The 20837-nt window shown below is 40.8% G+C and overlaps 2 protein-coding genes across 2 annotated transcripts; one reads left to right on the top strand and one right to left on the bottom strand. All coding sequences in view use genetic code 11, as the record gives it.

Moving 5' to 3' along the window:
- Positions 1 to 700: 700 nt before the first annotated feature.
- EGR_03712 (DNA repair endonuclease XPF) lies at positions 701 to 6136 on the bottom strand (the record flags this gene model as incomplete). Its single annotated transcript, XM_024492961.1, is given in 11 exon segments — positions 701 to 863; positions 1393 to 1440; positions 1453 to 1572; positions 1849 to 2012; positions 2271 to 2539; positions 2693 to 2876; positions 3455 to 3652; positions 4131 to 4948; positions 4989 to 5286; positions 5328 to 5477; positions 5525 to 6136. The coding sequence occupies 11 exon segments, from the start codon at positions 6134 to 6136 to the stop codon at positions 701 to 703; spliced, it is 3024 nt and encodes a 1007-aa protein (XP_024352618.1).
- A 2354-nt stretch (positions 6137 to 8490) lies between these two features.
- EGR_03713 (Synaptic vesicle 2-related protein) lies at positions 8491 to 17010 on the top strand (the record flags this gene model as incomplete). Its single annotated transcript, XM_024492962.1, has 5 exons — positions 8491 to 9501; positions 10622 to 10813; positions 12646 to 12882; positions 13884 to 14183; positions 16708 to 17010. 5 exons carry the CDS (start codon positions 8491 to 8493, stop codon positions 17008 to 17010), a joined length of 2043 nt encoding a protein of 680 aa, XP_024352619.1.
- Positions 17011 to 20837: the final 3827 nt, after the last annotated feature.

Consider the following 20837-nt stretch of genomic DNA (forward strand, 5'->3'; position numbering starts at 1 on the left):
CGTTGACAGTGGATTGCTCACTGTGGGCTCAATAATTGCAGCTGTGATCAGCCTGTCTGATGGGATGCAGCCCGAGGGTGTGGAAGAAGAATGTGGAAGTGAACAGTTAGGCCCAGCCAGTAAGTTGAAAGCAGGTGCCCATTTTTGGACGTTAGTGGAAGACTCCACCTTGTGAAGCCTATTCATGGGGAATTTTGCATCCAAGGGCGACTGGGAAGACATCGCCTCATCCTCGCTCTCCCAATTGCTCCTATATTCTTCCAGTGGTTTATCACACTTTGTACTGTTTAACTACATGGCGTATGCAAATATGTGCCCTGGGCTCTCAACCTATTTACTTAGCCTCCCAGCACTAAATCGCGCTACAAACTGGTTGGTTGTTTAAATGGATAAAGTGGAAGCAGTATACTCATGGTTTGAAAATAGTCATCTTCTTTAGACTTTGATTTACAATTCTATCCATCATGAAATCGAGTGACGCCATTAAAGCCACAGTAAAATAGACATCGAACCTGTTGTGGCTAACTTTCCCCTGAGACTACATGCACCTATGGGGCCAATAATACAAACCGATACTTCGCGTTTATTCAGCTAAAATTTTATCCTTACACTTTAGGTGGTAAAAAATAATGCAAAAAGTTGTGATTCTCTGTTAAGGTACCCAAAAGAGGAACTTGTGTACAACAACTAGTCGAATCAGTTACTTCCGTTTGGTACGGGTCTTGACACGAGCAGCAAGGTCAAAGCGAGGCCGTTTGCCCTCTGCAGTGGCGACCACCAATTCCATCATTGTGCCAGCAGAAGATTGTGGTGGTGGTGCCCACTCGGAGTGCAGAAAGTTGTACAGCTTCTGGGCGCACTCACTTAAATGCAGGAATAATATAATGTCTAGTTATTTAAGATTAGTCAAACGGAGGGATGTGTATTCATGTAGAAATTCCGACTTTCAAAATAAATCTCTACATGGAATTAATACGAAAAAGTACCAAAAAACTACGAAAAGGTTCTCCAGACACTTTATTTCTCGAAATAACCAAAATCTATTACCTTCTCATAAGGAGACACAATAATGGGAATAGCACCTCAATAACATTTTTTGGATCTAGAAGCAAAATTTCAAGTGTTAATCTTCTCCTAGATAAGTTTTTCTAGATGAGGCCTTGGACTTTTTCCCAACTGATTGACTAACTCTAGGCGGCCCAACATGCCAGTTTTATTGTGTCAAATTGATCTGGGTTGAAATTGCTCGACCCTCAGTAAGAAATCTGTTGTGAAACACATCGGCTAAAGTCCATCACATACACAAAACACGTATAATCTTCAAAGAATGAGGTAACTTATGCCTTAGAAGGTTGTGATGAGTAATGGATAGACAAAAGGGGGGTAACCAACGTTAAACTTGGCCACTTAAGATTGCAGCCCAAAAGCCATTTCTTCCCACTGGTTGGTCACCAATCCCAAAAGCGACGGGTTGTGAGATTCATTTGCTTATCAGTCTCCATGACTCTCCCAAGTGAAGAAAGTGGAACCGATTTGAACCGAACATTCAAAATATGTCTTGACAGATACGTTCTGCTATCAAAAAACGCGAAAAGGGGCACGGGGAAAAAATACTGTAACAGATAAGTTGAAATCGTAGAAGGGTTGAAATCAAAAAGAAATAAGTACAGAGCATGGCAAAGGCTGACTTTGTTATGCATTCATATAAATAATGGTACGTGCTTTACAAGCATCCCCACATTTCAATTGCTACGGATGCACGGATGCTGATTAATTAATTTGCGTTATCCAGTAATAAAAAGAATGTTTACGAAGATGAAATGAGTAGAGAATATATTACAAACGAACCTATTTTCGAGAATCTCAGTGAGGCGTTCGAGACTGCACCCAGCAAGATCGGCAATGGTGTCGACACGCGCCATCACGCGTTGGTAGTTACGCCAGGAGATACCAGGTAGTCTCAACAGCATTTCCACGGCCTCTGCATTCTCCTCGCACAGTCCATTGCTATCCTTAAAACACGAAAGGTGGACAACTGTATTCACCTAATATCTATCAGTGGCAAGCGTTCTAGAAAATAAGGGTTAGTTTAGGATGCAATCCATTTGAAGTAGATAGAGAAGAACACCTTTATTCCAAAGGTCGGTGAATGGGAAATGAAGTTTAGATGAATTTTATGCACCATGGAGATAAAGTAATTCACAATAAAAATCACAAATTTGGCAGTACATTAAGGTTAAAAGTATATCGAAAATGCCATGTCCGCTCACTTGAGGCAGCTGCTCCAAAGTGGGTTCTGCGCGTCCCACTTTTAGTTCTGCAAACAATTCCGCCGTACAGTACGGCGTAACACTCCAGAGTACTCGCAAACGCGGAAAGTGAAGGAGAAGGAGGACTAGACGCGGCAACAGATGACGAGGGTCCAAATCCGTTCTTGCGTCTCCCACCACTACAGCATTCCGTCCCGTGAATAGAGCAAAAGACGCCGACGTAGCAGGAGGCGCGATGTTTGGAAATCGTGGTGCCTTGTAAGTAACGCCTGAAGAGTCAAACTTTCCTTAGTTTTCACTTTAATTTTAGCTGCCCATATCATCAGGCGTCTGATGTAGCTACCGCAAAGAGTGCTAAACCCAGCCTACTTGCATCAAATGAGCAAAATTTGTCCAAAAAAATGACGGAAATAATCACGCACCATTGGCAGGCATCGAGAATTCAATTAGTAGTACCGGATTAAGATAGTGTCTGGACATTACAGTGCACTGTTGAAACAGACGACCTGAGTTCAACGAACTAATCAAATCACTGACAGATTTCCGTTCCACGCAAATATGCGGTGCCAGGATGTAATCTCCGACTGTCAGAGTTATGGGATTCACCTTAAAAGAAGCAGTTTCGTGGTTAAAACAGCTGCATAAATACATTCACCTTAAGTACATTTGAGTACACTAAATGTGATAATATAACCCTTGCTATTACGCCCTCAGTCTTTATGGGCACCTGTAACAGATCCCCTTCCAGACTGTTGTACCTTATGAAGCCACTGGAGATAGCCCCAGTGCCACGACGAAGTGACAATTTTATTCTAGATAAACAACAATTCCGATTTCGATGGTCAGATAATAGGAAGACGGAAGTAAGACATCTGTTGTGAATGTTCGAAAGGAGGCTGTCGAAACCATGTCAGATTTTTCCAAGTGACCCAATTTCGACCAGTGATAAAGAAAAAACAGATCTGGGTAAAAAGAGAATTTGTTTAAAGGAAAGACTTAAAGTACCCATCAGAAAAAGCCGAAATAGACTCGGCATCCCCAAGGACAACACAGAAGAACCGACCTATTTCCCCGTGTTGATGAGTTGAAATAGACTTTTAACTTTAAGCATTTAAGTAGCTAGTTCCCTTAAAAACAGTTGGCGGTGCTATCAAGCACGAAATGTCTAGGTTCAAACTACTCACCCGCAAACCCTTTCGATGCAGAAGAGCTGGTAGCTCGCTTCGAAATTCACGGACGTCTACAAATACGGTTGGTGTTGGGGCGGGTTCCGAAGAATTTCCAGATTCAATGTCAACAGCAGGAACAGATATCGATGGTTCCACTTTCTTCACGACAGCGGAGGCGCGCAGAGTGATTAGGCCTTCAAAGGCCTCCTTCTCCTGAAACGGTGAGTATATTCTCATACCTAAGTTACATTAAGCTAGACTTGAGTGACATGTCATTTGTCAAGATCTCAGAGGAAAAATGATCAATGCAATCTAGACTTTTTATTGTTCTAACATGACAAAAACAGCCCTTAATTTTGGTCAAGTTGATCGTCACTTAGGAACTAGGAAAAGTTCTCCTAACAGACGAAGAGCAAGATACATCTAATTTACTGTCCTAAACTCAACTAATCTGCTAGAAATACATGGTATAGTAAAAGCAGTTATAATTGGATGGGCAAAAAATCCGTCATGTATTTGCTACATAGGGCTAAGATTCGAAAATTTGGGTGTCACGTATACGTGACAAAGATTACGAACACATTCGTTTGAACTCGTTTTCCCTCGATTCTACTAAAATAAGTTATCAAGGCCAAATTCCGAGGTTACAAGTGCATGAGGCAAAAAAAACCGGAAAATTAAATTGGCTTACTCGTCTAAGTCGCGTGAGATATCGTTGTTCCTCCACAGAATCTTTATACACCATGAAATAGATACTGAGAGAATGTGGATTTAAACCTTCACGAGTTCGACGTATGGCTTCCTTAGCAGCATAGACCTCAACTTCTCGAATCCATGATACGCGAGGTTCGAAAAAAATGACACAATATGGTCGGAGACGCGCCAATACTGCCCCCAGCCGTCCAGCCGGTCCATCTAGACTTCGACTGTCGATTGACGCCGTCGCTCCTTCCTCCCCGCAACCTGGTGGTGGAACACGAAGAATTACTTGAAGTTCTCTTCCCTCCAAGGTCGTAAAAGTGACTGCAGAGCATCCGGCTGGCAAATCTAGGACTGGGTCTTCCACGTTCACAATCTCTGCCGCCTTCGGTTCTTCTTGTGGTTTTGAAGGAATATCGGATTCAGTAAACTTGGAACACTTGTCAGGTATACATGGAGCCCCAGTACAGGCGATAATCTGCTTAGATCCACTTCTACCTCGACAAAAATATTTGGATACTGTGGGTTCTCTATAGGGTTCTAGTGGAACCCTTTTTAAAGGTGGCGATTCTGTTTCAGACGATTCCGCTGGATGTTCGTAAGCCGACCTTCCCTGTACTAACCAATCCTGTAATTTCGCTCTACCATGGCGTAGATAGTAGTCTAGAAGTTCAACGCTTCGTGTATGCCTAAGAAGAATAAGAACAGGGAATTTCTGCTGTAGACCATCGTCCGTCAATTTGACAATCACGTCCTCTAGAATTGATGTGATTGCAATTAGCTTGGGTGGCACTTCTACTGTATAGGTTCCTGAGAAAAATAATCAAATCAGATCTTAAACTGATCGTACTTTTTTCGTAGTTATTATAAACTCGACTACGAGCCACTGAGAGCATTTGTTCGGCTTGACTCATAAGGAGCCAGTTAGCGCAGTTTCCATCTCTTTGAAGAGATGAAATTTGCGCCGACTTGCTCATTCGAAGAGACGACAGCTCGGCTTGACGGAGGTCCTCCAAAGCATCCAAAAAGGTAACTGCATCGAAATCGATGAGTTGGAAAAGAAGACGTCTCAAGCCAGCAACGTCCGCCAAAAGGCGGTGACTAGTTTGTGTCAAATGATGCCAAATGGGGTCAATATATAAACTAGTCTAGGAGGAAGAGGTCTGTGCAACACTAAGAGTATCCAAACCAGTTGATGGAATGAATTGGTCAGAGCCGATTCAAGGGTAAATTCATCGTTATTTAGGATGGGGTTGATATCAACTAGCTCACGAAGAGTAGCTTTAATCATTTCCAGAAGACACCGTTGGCAAGTAGAGCTTTCCTCTGTTAAGAATACCTAGAGAATTTTGTTCAAAACTTGGAACTAGATGTAAAAACACCTACCTGAACTTCTTCGACATTTAGAGGACATTTCGATAGTGTATTGACCACATCTAAATTAAACCTTGGCCAAAGAAGAAGCCTTGAAACACCAAACTGACTCATCAGGTGTTCAACTCGATTATAACCAGACATCAGAGCAATGGCGTTATCCGTGAATGCTTTTATGAAGATCTGTGGATTCCTTTCTCTTAACAACCGGAGCATAAAAGACTCCTGACTGGATTCGTGAAGAATGTGACATCGCAAAACAAGCACCCCAGTAACAAGTTCAACGGGCATTGTTCCTCGAAGTAAGTCAACAACAAGTATTCGAGAACTGACAAAAACAACCCCACCACGGCGATAGGCTTGAAGGCGCTCCTGAGCGCTAACATTAGCTGTAATTATAAAAGGGAGGTATGCTTCGTTTTCTAGGACAAATTTAGCCGCGATGTACTTAGCTTCCGGGAGGGAATAATTTGATATTAACACTAAGTTGTGAGGATCATTGTGAAGCTTGATAATCGTATGCAATATAGTGTCAAGATCAAGTCCCTCTGCACAAACGAACATGCAACTGTCTTCGTTAACGTCAAGGAGAATATTTTTCTCATAATCCAGTAGCACAGACATGAAAAACCGAGACCAGTGCTGTACGTAAAGGCTAACTTGCAAAACCTGCTAATCCGTAATTGCGCCAGTACTATTTAAAAAGACTTGTGGACTTTTAAAACATTGCTTAGTTTTAATAGGAATACTCACCTCTAAATCGCAAAAAAAGCCATCAAATTTATTTCACCATATTAGACTTTAAGATGTGATGCAAAGACTAAGGGAGATGCCTATCTCAAAATTTGTTAATCGAACAGATTTTTTATTTTGGGACAATTTGTCATATTTGGGAAATTTTTCTCCTTCATGCTACTTTTTGTGCCCAACCTGCTCAACTTGCATCAGGTACCACATTGTCTTCAAATTCTCACACCTAAGTTCAAATTCATCGAATTTAAATAAATGACGTATTTTCACCGTTGAAATTTTACTTAACTTCCTCTGTGCACTTTCTTAGCCAACATAGAATTCTTATTACTCAAGAACTTATGCTGACTACTAAGCATGCGTTTCCGGTTTGGTTTTTTTAAATCGATTGAGGAAGGTCTCTAACACAGTTGCTAAGTTGTATTATTGTAATACGATGGTGGTTTATCCCTTGGTATTAGTAGGGCGCCACTTCTGTACTTCGAATTGGCCTTTTTGTACCTCGCTGGGTGGATTGGCCTTCGGGCCATGCCAATAGCCCAAAAACCTTCTCTGCGCCGAATATATATTCTGCCCGAGTATTGTGTCTTCTTTCTTCTTCAGGGAAGTCTCGGGACGCTACACTATGTATCGGCTAGTCTTCGAAAAGTCTTATTTATTCATGGAAAAATGAGATTAACTGGAAGAATTACTAAGAGCTGAAAGACCTTAACTTCAAAAGTTATTTTAGTAATTCATTTAGAAAAATAACAAATATAGCAGTATTATCCTTGAGTCACTTTGAACTGCCGCTAATTGATTATTGCATATTTGTCATTCGGATTTACTATTTCTTTTCCAGAGTTTCATTTTAATGGGGAGGACAATATTTTCCTATTTACGTATCATTTTGGGTTATAATGCCTTTATTTCTAGCCTGTATGTGTAGTCCCCCAGACTCCCCTGAAGACTAAATGAGGAATAATACACGGTTAAAATATGTGCGTATCCTCCACACCGTAGGGATTTGAGCTACTGGCATGACCCGGAGATCGGTCTATCCGGAAAGAAACGATGGTGGAGCGCCTAAGTGGCTCCTCTACCTAAACCAAGAGTTAAACAAATAACCAACCTATTACAGTATGGTCCTGAATTTGATTGCTTTGACAAATTCACTACACAACATTTAACATATGAATAAAAGTTCATTCTAGGTGGGTCATTTAGTTGATTTATTCTATTGTCCTCTTATATGAACAAATATCACAATTTAATTCAACTTTGATATTCGCCCCCTTTTAATGAAGAGGTGATGGTTTGGCCATTTGATATATTGCACAACTATGCGCGCCTATCAGTCACAGTAGGTTGCATTCCGACCCTCCGGCCATGTCAACAGCTGTAGCACCCCGAGCTTTCCACGGTCGCCCAATGGACATGGTCGAGAGCGGAAGTACATCTTAGGTACATCGAAGTCCTCGTGAAACAAACTACCAAATCACCACACAGTCATCCAGACGTTTTTTTCGTTAATAGTGAATCCTCCTAAATGTTGGTGTCGGTCATTACCACTTTAGGAAGGACTAAGGGCGCTATAGGTGGGTTAATTTAATGTTAGCTTGCAAGAGGACGGGGATGCTCCGGGCATGAATCAAAAGTCATGATTTTACAATCCCATGAGTTTTCCTGTTAATTGTAATCAACCACCAGACGGAAGATCCCTATATGATGATTGTGCATCATGTGGAGCGTGTCACCTACTCCTTTAGTAATATTTTATGCTGCGACCCTAAGATATCGTTTTCTCATAGAGAATACTAGTTGTAAGTACTTTTTGCCTAGCTTACTATTATTATTGCCGGAAATACAGGATGCTAAGATTTTGTGGCTGTTTCTTTTGTGAATCTTAAATATGTAAAACCCGATGAAGTAATGACCTTATCCTTCTCAGCACTAATTCAAAGCAATAATTGAAAAGAGCATCCCCTAAAGCATCACGCCACTCTTGAGAAAAGCAACCTCCTCCCCAATGCACCGTTTACTCATTTGTCGTTTCAACTCGCGCGTAGACTTGTTCAGCAGTTATTGAATTGCGCCCGCCCGCCCACGCCAAGAGTGATTGGGCCTCACCATCCAATCGGTTGACGCCCTTTACGTATGCAAGAGCACATGCGTTTCGGCAAAGCACATACCTGCCTTTCGCTCTCTCATTCACACAGGGGAGAACGGGTTTCAATCATAATGCCATGATGTCAAGCACTTCAATGGAACGTCTAACTCCTGTTGTAGGGAGTATTTTTGGATTGGACGAAGAGGGCAGTAATGGGAACGAATTGGTGCATCGTAAACCTCCCATAATCGAGGCCATTCTCAATGAGCTGGGATTTGGGTGGTTCCAGGTTCAAATGATAGTCATTCTTGGTGTAGCTCACTCCACTGACACGATGGAAACCATTATCCAAGCGATCCTGGGCCCCAGTCTTCGTTGCTTTTGGCGCCTATCAGCCGATTATGTAGCTCTCCTCACCAGTCTTGTGTTCCTTGGCAGCTGTATTGGTGCAGTCCCTTTGGGTTACGCTGCAGATGTCTATGGAAGGCGTTCAATCTGCCTATTCTCATGCTTGGTTTTGATGTACCTCTCCTGGCTATGTGCCATCAGTCCGACTTATGCATGGATGGCGTCTCTACGCTTCCTTTCTGGCCTTTTCATTGGTGGCGTATTGACATCTGGGAGCTCACTTCTTTCGGAGACAATGCCACCAAAATTTCAAGCCTCAGGACAACTAATAACCAACAATTTTGAGGCGCTTATTGGTGTAATTACTGCTGCAATTGGGTTGGGATGCTTAGAAGGACGATTGAACTGGCGATTCTTTGTCTTTTTCACCACGTTTCCTTTAGCTCTCTGTGCTATCGCCTTAGCATTCTTTACTCTCGAATCTCCTGTCTATTTATACTGCAAAAAGCAGACAGTAGAAGCTGCAAATGTACTGGATAAAGTGGCCATTACAAATCGACGAATCCCGAAAAATTCTACAAGTGCCCTTTCCTTCCTGGGACGTATCCGCGAAGCTGATGAGGCAGAGGACTTTCGTATTTCAAAAGTCGGTGTCAAAGAGTTATACACTTTGCTTATTCGGCGCCGACCGTGGCTTCTCCTACTGTTGCTGTGCTTGAACTTCTCCTGGGGCTTTCTAATCTACGGTGGAACTACAATTCTTCCTGTGGAATTAGCTGCTGGTCCTAGAATGTGCATTCAGGTTAGTTTAGGCACTAATGATAGATCAGGAATTTCGTCTGTCAATTTGACACTCAGGTCAAATTATCGCTTTCCCATGCGAGAGATTCGTTGGTTAATTGAATTCTCTTCAAAAAGACATTGTTTGTTTGCTAATCCTTAAAGGTAAAAGTGAAACCCAGAGCCAGTAACTGATTTGTTTATGCATTTTTAAATAATTCGTCAAAAAACATTTAATTATCCATTTGATGTGTGTTTGAAAGAAGTATTTCCCGATCTGCCTGTTTGATGGGTAACTGGTTTATTCAATTATCCTACGATTCAGGTATGAGACCTCATTTCCTAAAAAGCGGCCGAAATTGAAGAGCAGAAGAGCTCAGTTTTATTTGAATAATGAGGAGTTTTTCTGTGTCATAGAAATGGAACTCTCCTTTGTGTCTTTAACAGTCTCGGATACTTGTCAAATCACGACCATAAGTGGGCAAGCGTAAATTTGAGTTATTTCATCGTCCAACTGGTGAAGAAGTTTGGCAAAAAAGGAGGAGATAGCAAACTTTAACCATACCCATTAACGTTTATCAGTCAGACCTTAAAAGTGTTATCCACGCCATCCATTTTTTTAAAAAAAGGCAGCCTTATAGCGCTTTATAAAAATAAATCGTCTCAACACCAGACTTGTCATGAAATACAATAGCACTATTAGCTCCCACTTCCTGTTTGTGGATTCTAAACCCAAGCGACAACTGAAATCTGAGTCCTGTTGCCTCCATTTCCAGCTTCATTAGCTTTATTTGAAGTACCCTGAAAAACCCAAAAATTGGAGTCTAAAGTCGCCATTTCATCATTCTTTGTAAAAAGCACATTTTGGCATCATAAATAGGTTGATGAGGCTAACGCTTATCAGCAAGCCAGCACGGTTTTTTGATGTTTGGAGGTTTCCATTTGATAGAGGAAAAGGAGTACCCCTCCTGGCAGTAATGACGCACGAAGAGGAATGGTAAATGGTCATGACTCATCGTGTCACGTGACAACTGACGTCCGACAAACCAACTGGTCGTGCTGTCACACCGGAGTGAAGGTGACCATACGACTAACATAGAAATTGTCCCGATGAGGGTAAATTTGTGCTGTCACTACACTAGATATCCTGGGCTAAGGGCCTAAAAGCCCGCCAGAAGCACATCTTCATCTCTGTCAGCAACTATACTCAACATGGAGCTGGAGTTCTCTTCTCCTTCATTTTGCTGTTGAAAGTGGCGGTACTGCTGTCCCAGGTGGAAGTAGAGCTTTTCAAACGTCCAACTAAAGCCACAATAAATAAAAAAAAAACCCTGGTAAGCAGGCGATTAACAATTGAATAGATTATAGAATAGTTTTCACGGTTTTCTACGCATATCTTTAGTCTTCTACACTTTTATCGGTGAATCGTGTTTTAACTCGGCCTCAAAGTTGCAAAAACTTCTGGTACGGCATTAATAGCAGAAAGCGTTACGCAGAAGTGTTTTACTTTCTTTTCATCTAAAGGCAGCTGCCTTATTTTCACGATTGACACGTCAAGACGGAATTGACGAGTCAATAGGTTTCCTTCATCTTCAGCTTGATCACTGGAAAACTTTGCTTCTACTTACATCCACTGAGGTTTTGGCAGGCCACAAAGACTATCAGTTTGTTCCCCATATCTTTCACGTGTGCTGTAAAACTGATTGGCTTTTATATTTTTAACTTATTTTGGGCGAATGGACATACCATTGGTTACCTCCACAACATCCAATCACTACTCACTCCACGCTTTCAATCATTCCCAGAAAACTGTTGGCATTTAACTACCTTAAGCGGCAAAAATTAGTAATAAATGACAAATTTTCATTGCTCTTTTGACTTTGCTCACTAAGAGATTAATTTTAAATGGCAGGTTTATAATACTATCGCCCTTTTATTGGAAGAAAGTGTGATGGGTCCCTTGTTTGCGAAGTCAATCTGGCGATTCACTATTCCAGTTAGTAGCCTACATTTGAAAAACCTGTAGATGGCCGGGGGGTAGTTCAATTCCACTACCTTTCATGTCATCTTGTGACCTGGCCGTCTTGTCGTCACCTAATGTTTGCCGTTCAAATGATTGATTTGTGCGTGCCAGCACAGCGGTCAGAACGCCTATTTATTGCATTGGTACGGCATCAGAGCCGTCTTACCTGCAAACTAATGGCTTAAGCTAACAATGGATTTTGTTTGAGAAGTTACGCTACGGGGAGGCAGTTGGACCTGTTGCTAAGATAAATCCAACGCATATGCAAATGCATAGTCGCTGCTGGGTTGAGTAATTCAAAAGCTGCCCAAATCTTAAATTTAGAGAGAATTTTGGCCATTCATTAGACAAAATTCATAGTTGCATTAATTCTGCAATCTATAAAGTGGTCATTTCTAGCATCGAAGCAAATATTAAATCTGATTAGAAAGTACCAGCCTTTATGGCTACGACATGATGGAATTCTACTGCCTCAACGGGTCTTGAACTGATGCCTACTTAAAAACGGGAAGGCTGGACGTAAGCAGATCTGAAAAGCAAATTAAAGATACGGCATCTTGGAACAACTCGAAGACTCACTCCTCACTAACCAGTGTTGAGGAAAAGGTAAGCGAAATAGCAAATAGTTGATGTTTAAAAAAAAGAGAAATCGTATCTCTCTCCCTAGTATCTTTAAAAGTGGAATGCCTACGTGAATTAACGCAGTCAGTTATTCAGACTTACTACCAGCCTACATTATTGTCTCTGGAATTGCCCAAATGTACGCACTCCTTCAGGGTATTTTCTGGGAAAATGCTTTCCTTTAAGCAATTGTACAGGGAAATGTCTGTACTTAGGTAGCAGAAATATGATTTAATGGTACTTCAAATTTGATGGAATTACAGAAACTCGTCAAGAGGCTGGGGTTGGGATGTCAAAAACGATTTCATTCCATAGTTGACAAGTACTCTAGTGAAATTTAAAAAAAATAACATTATTTCGTTTTTATTGGTTAATTCAAATGAACTGTGTTGGTGTGATGTATAACTGGACGTCAATTTAAAGCATACACAAGTGACATTCTAACAGCTAGAAGTGTTTATTGGCTGAAGAGGTTATAAGTAGTATAGGTAATGAAGGAGATATTTTGCATTTACTCTATAGAATCTCCGGATAACCAACACGACAAGCTTGCTACCAACCTATCAGCCGTCAGAAGGGGCCCCCTTTGAATGTTGCAAGCCCCTACGTGAAGAGGGCTATCAGTCGCTACTCATCTCGGCGTCAGGTGGTCTGTTTAGTCTCCCGTTGGCCTACGGTTTGGCCGCGTTGCTAAGACAAAGGCTTCCAATCGCCCAATTTATCACTTTTTTGTTCACGGGCATTCTACTCTTTGTTCAAGTATGTGTAGTGCTTTGGAATGTGCACATAATTACTCAAATTAACCTTTTAGTGATTTTCACCTCAAGCAGTCCACCATTCCCTCTGCATTCTGTAGAGATCCCAGGGCATTTAGAACAGTTTTTAAAGAATAACTTACGCTAGGACCGATGATTTACCGGAGCCTTAGGCGATTAGCCTTTCCACTTACTACCAACTAGCATTTCGTATATCTTAAGCTCGCAGGGTAACCGATTCTCTTGGCATTCTGTAGCATTCATTTTGATTTGGAAATTTGGCTCCTGGATATGCTACTAATAGTATTTCAACTATTATCAGTTGAAACCGGGAACCACTGCTTGCTTTATGTTGTTATAGTATGGCAAGTGAATCGATTTTTATTTTATACTAATGAATGGCGGTTTAGCCATAATTTATAATATAGCACAGGTTTTATCCCTTATGCTTACAACTGACTGCAATTCCAGCCTCTTCAAACTGACACAGAAATGCAGTTATTTCGCGTCTTACAATGCCGAATGGCGATGCATTTTGCAGCCGAAAAAACGTAATGCCTAGTCGAGACGGTCATCTAGTCTCTGGAAGCTGCTTTTACTTAAAAACACTAGTAGGATTAGCTTATACTCCATGAAAAGTGTCGAATTGCGGTTCACATAGTCCTGCCTGAAATCATGCAGAATGGCCTTGGAGGAGCAAAAGCATTTAAGGAACTGGAGAATCTGTGTTGTTAAAAGTACAGGAGCTATCAGCATTTCTGACTACTACATCTTCCGTATTTGGAATTTAATAACCCAAATAAATTTACTTATTATCTATGCATCTGTTTAAAGTGATGGGTTTTATAAACGGACAGGTTATAAAACCATCGACCAAAAACAACCAAATATGGATACTTAGCGGTTTTTAACCCATTATGAAACCTACGTTTTGAATTTAGTGCACATTAATACCTAATCTGCTTTAACCGGCTTATTTATTCTTCGGGATTCGACTTCCTCTAGACCTTCTGCATGACACCAACAGCCTCAAATGTAGTCTTCTTCGTTACCCGCGGTGTAGCTGCGGCTGGTAGCGGTTTGATGGGCATCTACGCGAGCAACATCTTTCAAGCGCGGGTTCGCAGCCTTGCCACCGGTCTATGTGCAGCAGCCTACCGTCTGGGCATCCTCACTGCACCCTATGTGGGGCAGATCTTACTGCAAGATCGCTCCGTTCTCCTCGCCATCCTCACCTTTGCCCTTGTTGCAGTTGGTAGTGCGATTGGATCCATTGTCCTGCCTCGAATGCGAGCTCTCTATACCGTAAGGGATTCAGACTACCTTTGTCTTCCGTTCCAATGCTTAAAGACTGCCCACCTCATTGTACTGCTTTGACTCCTTCCTGGGGCCGTAATAGGTCACCACTGGTTCTGTATTAGCGTACTGAAGTGCATGCCATCAAGATAGGGGATATGGGTCTACTTAATTAAGTATATATTTGGATAAATTATATCTTATTATGTGATCAACAACATAAAAAGAATAGAACAAGCTTCGCCCACCGTTTAATTCTTGTTGCAACCATGCAGAAGAGCTGAGGGATTACGAGCTAGCAAAATAACAGCCAAGACCACGAAACTTGAAGAGATAACGCACTTAAATATCAATGAAACAAATACCAAATAAGCCCAGTGCTGTTCATAGTCATTAGTTTGCTTCAGCCCTCAAGAATGTGCAAGGTGCTATCAACTGTGGCTCATGCTCAAAGATGGTGTGCTAAATTTGCGTCATAGGTGAGATGATGCTCATCAATGACAATGCATCCTGTAGAATTGATTGAGTTGCCTAAACGTCACGTCCTCGGCAAGGCTAGCTGTGATGATGAAGAATCCATTTGATAGATACTTTTAAAGAATAGGAGATACCTGAATTCAAGCAAATCCAGTATGTCGATCCGCTTTCGCAGTAGCATTTCTTTAAAGTAAAAATGTGGAAGAGTTATCATGTTCTGAGGCCCAGTAAAATAGTTGCGCTTAAAGGCACATAGTATGCTTTTTAAAGCCAACTTCAAATTGTTAAAATTAAGAACTTTCAAAAGCTTAACTGTATTTAGATCCGTCTGTAACGGATGAGTAGTTGCTCTACAAAGGACTCTTTTGCCAAAACGTAAGGCTAATTAAATAAGTGCACAAACCAATAGGGTATGAAAGACTTGGAACCTATTTTGCATCTTTCTCTCCACTTAGGTCTAACCTTAGCACCATAGTATTGTCTCCTTTAGCTCTGATTTGGCTTAGTGACCGGTTATTCGACCTAACCAATGTTAAAAGGGTCAAAGTGCAAAAATTCATCTCCTTAATCGGTGGATCTAAATTTTTATTTGCAGTGCTAAGACCCATTGAGGTATAAAGTGGAATTTCATTCAAGACCTCTTTGTTGGGCTAAAATGTTTCTAATTGGGTATAAAAACCGCTTCAGTCTATCGGCTGCTAGCCAACTGCTTTAAAATTTCTGCTCAGCTGTTCAATCGATTTTTGGCCTTATGCGTTAGTAATTTTATCGATTTGACAGTTTGAAAATTGCTCCCGTATACCACGCAGCTGATCAGCTGATGTATCGACCTTTGATCGATTTTTCCTTGAAAAAGTGAATCTTACAACATATGCGGCATTCAATTCCCCAAAAAAACTTTAGAACCAAAATTTTATAATGTTTAGAAATGCCTATTTTTGATTGTTCTAGAACAATTTTATTTTGGAAATAAGTTAGGTTCCTTGTTTAGAGGAAAATATTTGAAATAGCAGTTTTGCAAGTTGAAACGCAGGTTCTTTTAACGAAAAAAAGCAATAATTTACTTCGACGCAATTTTCATGACTTCAATTCATAATGCCTGAATAACGGAAACGTGTTCCCATTTATCAATGTCCCCTTTTCGTTCCTATCTCCTTTTTAATCTACCCCTCAACATAAAGGTAGTTGGTTGCATCAAGGAAAACACCAAAAGCGATCGGCCCTTCCAGAAATGTCATTTTTCACTCTACCACCCAAGAGTCAGACGAGGACGGCGTATGACGGGCACTCGCGTTTGTACCTCCCTTAACAAGTAACCGACAGAGAGCGGAAAAAAGATGAGCCTGTGAATGAATGACGTAGATTCTCTCCCATTCCCTTTGGAAAATTCCGTAGACTTCAAAAGAACTTTACTGCTTTTTGAATTATTGCTGAGAAACCGAGTTTAAACTAACTTATAAGTAATCTTGTCCCTAAAAGAAAGAGGTGATCAACATGCCTTTTGAGATGAAAGGTAACAATTGAGGAGGTGGGTATTATAGGGAGACTAGACGCAACTGGATTTTCAATTACGTGTGGATGTTAGCAAAAGCAGCACAAAGTATGAAACTCCATGTAAAACGTTTATTTTTGTGTACTTATGAAATCATTTTTCCTGACTAGAAAGTTCGAAATTTCTTTCAGTCCAAATAATAGTTGAAGTAATGACATTATCTTTGTCATTGTCATATGTCTAATTGTAAGTCGAGTTGAGTTGCATCATCCATCATTTGATGTGGGCTCACCGTTTTTAGTGGCCGCTCCACGGAGGACGAATGACTGTCATTTAGTTAACAGCAAACTTACACAAAGTGAAGTTAGTTTCATAAGTGAAAGTAAAAGCTGGCTGACCAGTGGCATGGGCAGATCAATTGCGCAGTAATTGAAGGTTCACCTAGATAAACAAAATTTTAAGCATTCATCACTCCATCGTATTTGAAATGCATTATGTGACTAGTAATGAATTTGTCGTCTAACGACCTAATGTAATTTCATACAATTAATATCCTCCTTCAAGGCACCTTCTTTCTCCTCCTCTACCTTCGACTCCAGTGATTTGAGACGATGTCTTCCATTCTTTTGGGGTCTTTTTGGTGCTTCAAAAGTTTCGGATCAGGTGGGGAGCCTTTCAAAGGTCCACAGACGTTCAGGTGTCACTGCTTTCTCTCCCATCACTCTACCAACAGATCCCGACATTGCATTGGTGGAGACGACCTATCGTGCACTTCGACAGCGAGACAAAGATGCCCAGAATGGAGGGGACCCCGTAGTGCGCGAAGATTTTGTCCAACGAAATGCCGCTTTTGAAGTTGATGCGTAGAATAGAAGAGGACTGTGATTATTTTTCTCACCAATTTTTTTATTTTGCTAGAGCAAAATTATTGGCATAACTGCTTTTTGATTGTGCATTTTATGGTACAGTCCAGGGAGAAGTTTTTTGTAATATTGAAGTAAGACTGAGGGACAAGTAATCTAGTGAAGCCTTATTTACCAAAAATGTGTGTAAATCTAATTGTATTCGAGAAAAATTGCAAAAGGATGCCGCATCAAGTTAGGGTTTTTTAAGTTAAGGTTTTGCAAGGGTGACATCGCAGACACTAGTAAGCGACGTGTGTCGTTAACAGCTAGCCCGCTTTTCATGCATGAGTCCATATTCCTCTTAGCAAGGTAGAGCCCATCAGTGGCAGTAGTCACACGCAACAGCGGTTAGTAATGAAGTATCCCCGAAAGTAATGCTTTAAATCAACAAACGTTAGCTCGTGTATGGATGACTAAGCAAAGTCGTGTGATAGCATGCACAGCCAGTTAGTAGAATGGTGTAGACACTTTTGAGACGTCAGTAGCACTCCTAACAGTGATAATCATCTGGTAGTACGATAGTAGTTTCTGTGTATATTCGACTCCCAGAGCACCTGACCCTGGATGATCAGTATATAATCCATGGAGAAGTTTCACAAAAGTGAGTTGGCGCACGCTTAGCGCCCAGGGTACCTCAGGATGCCTCAGACTCACTGACAACCCGTAATGGGTCTACATGTGCAGCATACTCCTCGTCATGCCTTAAAGTCTTTCCTCGACAATCCTGTATCGGCTGCATTGATAGTGCTCAAGTTTAAAGAACCGTGGAAGAAGTATTGAGTCCGACAATGGCTAGGCATCGTAAAGACTCATTTGTTTAATGCTAGACAATAATCTTCAGTAGATTTTCTTAATCTTGTGATTCTCATAGTATAAGTCGCTCCCTAATATAAAGCGCTTCTTGTCATTCAGTCTGAGCCCATTTTCAAAACTTAACTTCTAAATGCAAGTCATACATTCATCAGCCTTATTTTAGGATTATTTTAATACGAAGCTGATGTAGAGCTTGAATTTACCCTATTGCTAATCAGTTAGTTTCTTTGCAGCAATTTATAAAATTCTACTTATATAGGGAAAAGTAACGATTACAGTATCCACTCAAATCCATTTGCCATGCGAGTTCAGTGACATGAGGGCTTTTGAAATTCCACCCGCTGATTTAATCAGTATGCTAGCGGCAGTGAATAAAGGGCCACTCATTTTTATTTATGCTCACGTTGAGAGTTAGTTTTTGTTTACGAAAAGCGCCGCGCAGTCGCGTCTCCCACACAGCTCACATGGCTGACTGATCAAAGCACACTGACAAGCCCTTACCAGAAAACACGAAATTCTGGACTAAGAGCAATGAGTTGCGGATAAAATTCATTAAGCGGATTAGCTTTTGAGCCTAGAGTATCGGTCGTGAGAGTATTCGCTTAAAGTAGGATTTGGTTGGAAAACTAGCAAAAATATCCTAGACTGTTTGTAGGTTGCGGATTCTGCCATTTCCCCAGATCTGTTGTTGCCAAGAGATAGGGGCTATACTGAACCCTTTTAAAATGTAACGAAAAGCATGTTCTCAGGGCCTAAAAATGGATAAGTTCTTTAAACTAAAAATAGTTTTTCTTATTATCAAACTCCTACTGAATTAATGAGTCAAATATACTACTCTATCGCTTTTAAACTATTATAATAGAGAAGGAAGTCACTAAATCTAATTAAAATAGCTTAAAATTTGCATTTAGATGACCCATTTTAGGACAGTAAACTATCTAAGGCAGTTCCTTGTTAAAAAGGGGTTTTTCACTGGGTACGGTATGTTTTTAAGGCTATGACCACCGACGAAGGGAAGGTCAGTCAACGGAGATTAAAGACTTTAAGTGGTTAAATAAGCCTTATAGATATGATTATACAGTTCATCGATCTTTAGGGATCATCATCGACTCTGTTTGGGCACCTTTATGCCCCGACCATCTCGAGAGCGTGTTAACTACAAATAGAGTTGGGCAGAAGGACCTTTAAAGCGTAAAAACATTGCAAAGGCTGGCGGGTGTGTTATTAAATATAAAGGTACCATTTATTAATGCAGTGCAGCCTGCAGTTCTGGTCGGCATTTTCAGTGAGATAAATTGGATCGTGGAACAGTCCATTTAGAGGGTAGTGATGAGACTGGACAATGATTTTCAGCCATCAAATTCCCTTGTCGATCGCATTTCATAGCAGCATACGACGGAATAGAATACGATAAAAGTTTCTTCACCGCCAAGTGCACCTTGCCAAATTGCGTTTTGCGCTATCAACAATTATTATAAAAACTCATAGTTCTTTCATTATGACTTTTTACAAATTCATCTACTAGCAGTAAACGCCCTTCTTCCATAACGCCCAGATATGGGTAATTAGGATTACTCGCAGATGGGGTTTGCTTACCTCTTTTATCCAGTTGGAATCGACATCTTCAGTGACTAGAAAGCTTATAAACTTACAATCACAGTAGTACGAACGCCAAACCGATGCAATAAGGATTTGTGTATGTATACGTATTTGTTGTTTCTCTCTTCTACCCCCGGGTTTACACCCCTGGACCTAAAATAGTGCCAAGGAGAAGAAGACTCATATCATGTAGTATGGGGATTATTGTTGTCTCCGCGTTGGGAGTCGGTAATGTCTGCCTAGCCAAGAGGAGGGTGTAATGGGAACGCTTGTCATCAAGAAGTCCATTCAAGTAAACACATATTGTCTAGATATTTGTGAATAGAAGCATAAAACCACCCTTAATAATTCATGAAAGCATATGTAAGGTTACAAATTTTGTTGATTTAAATAGATGTCACTTAGCTGCTTCACAGAATGGAAAGATTGTCTCGCGTTAGTGTGATGCACTTTGATTGCAACTCACGTGAAACCTTCCTTATAAAATCGATAACTTTTGACAAGTCATATGCGGTTTACAGTAAGTCCGCAAAAATGTTGAATAAATTTAAAATTTTGGTGTCAAATAACTTTATATCTCTTGTCTAAATCGCTCTGCCAGCCACATCAAAGTGAGGAGGAAGAGGACAGAGAGGTGGCGCGCAAAAGGGTATGATTTGTTCGAGAGCACAAATCAGCCTTTGAAGCAGCCAGGGTATTAATTATCCACGTTTCCGGTGACAGGCAAGCAGCGGTAGCAGCAGTAGCAAAGGCAGCATCATCAATAACGTCAACAACTCAGCAGGCGTTTCCTGCACGCCCATCCATTTACCCACTTATCCCCGTGGTAATGGATAGACGCAAGGGATGTGGTTTTAGCAGGAAACGGCCCGCTCCCTAACCAGGAAATAAGCTTGTATTTGCACAAATGGAAGGTATTAGAACAAATAGATAAACAGAAATAAACAAACAAGTCAGCTGAAAACTTGTCCACTTAATTCCATTGATAAATTTCCCTTTTTTTGCTATCAAATTTGATCAGCTACTCCTTTTTGAGAGGAAAGCTTTGCTAAAAATGCTACTTTTCTGAGAACGTTGTTTCTCAGAAACAAATATCCGGCTACAGAGGCCCCTATTTCGATTCCACCACATTTTATTAGCTGTTTATTTGGCATGTGGTCAAGTAATGCTAAGAAAAGGTTAAAACTGTTGAGATAAAGAGCAGAGGAAGACATAAAACTAAGAAGTTATTATTGGTTCTCAATTAAAAAGTGCAAATCTTCTCACAGGTAAATTTTGTAGTACAAGGTATTGTATTTTGCTTCTTTCCACTGATGCGCATCTCCAGCCCAGGTAGTATATTTTAGGTTACAAATTGTGCCTTAGGAATGTGGGAAG

The sequence above is a fragment of the Echinococcus granulosus genome, assembly GCF_000524195.1.
Source record: "Echinococcus granulosus chromosome Unknown EG_S00020, whole genome shotgun sequence".
In the NCBI taxonomy this organism is placed as follows: domain Eukaryota; kingdom Metazoa; phylum Platyhelminthes; class Cestoda; order Cyclophyllidea; family Taeniidae; genus Echinococcus; species Echinococcus granulosus.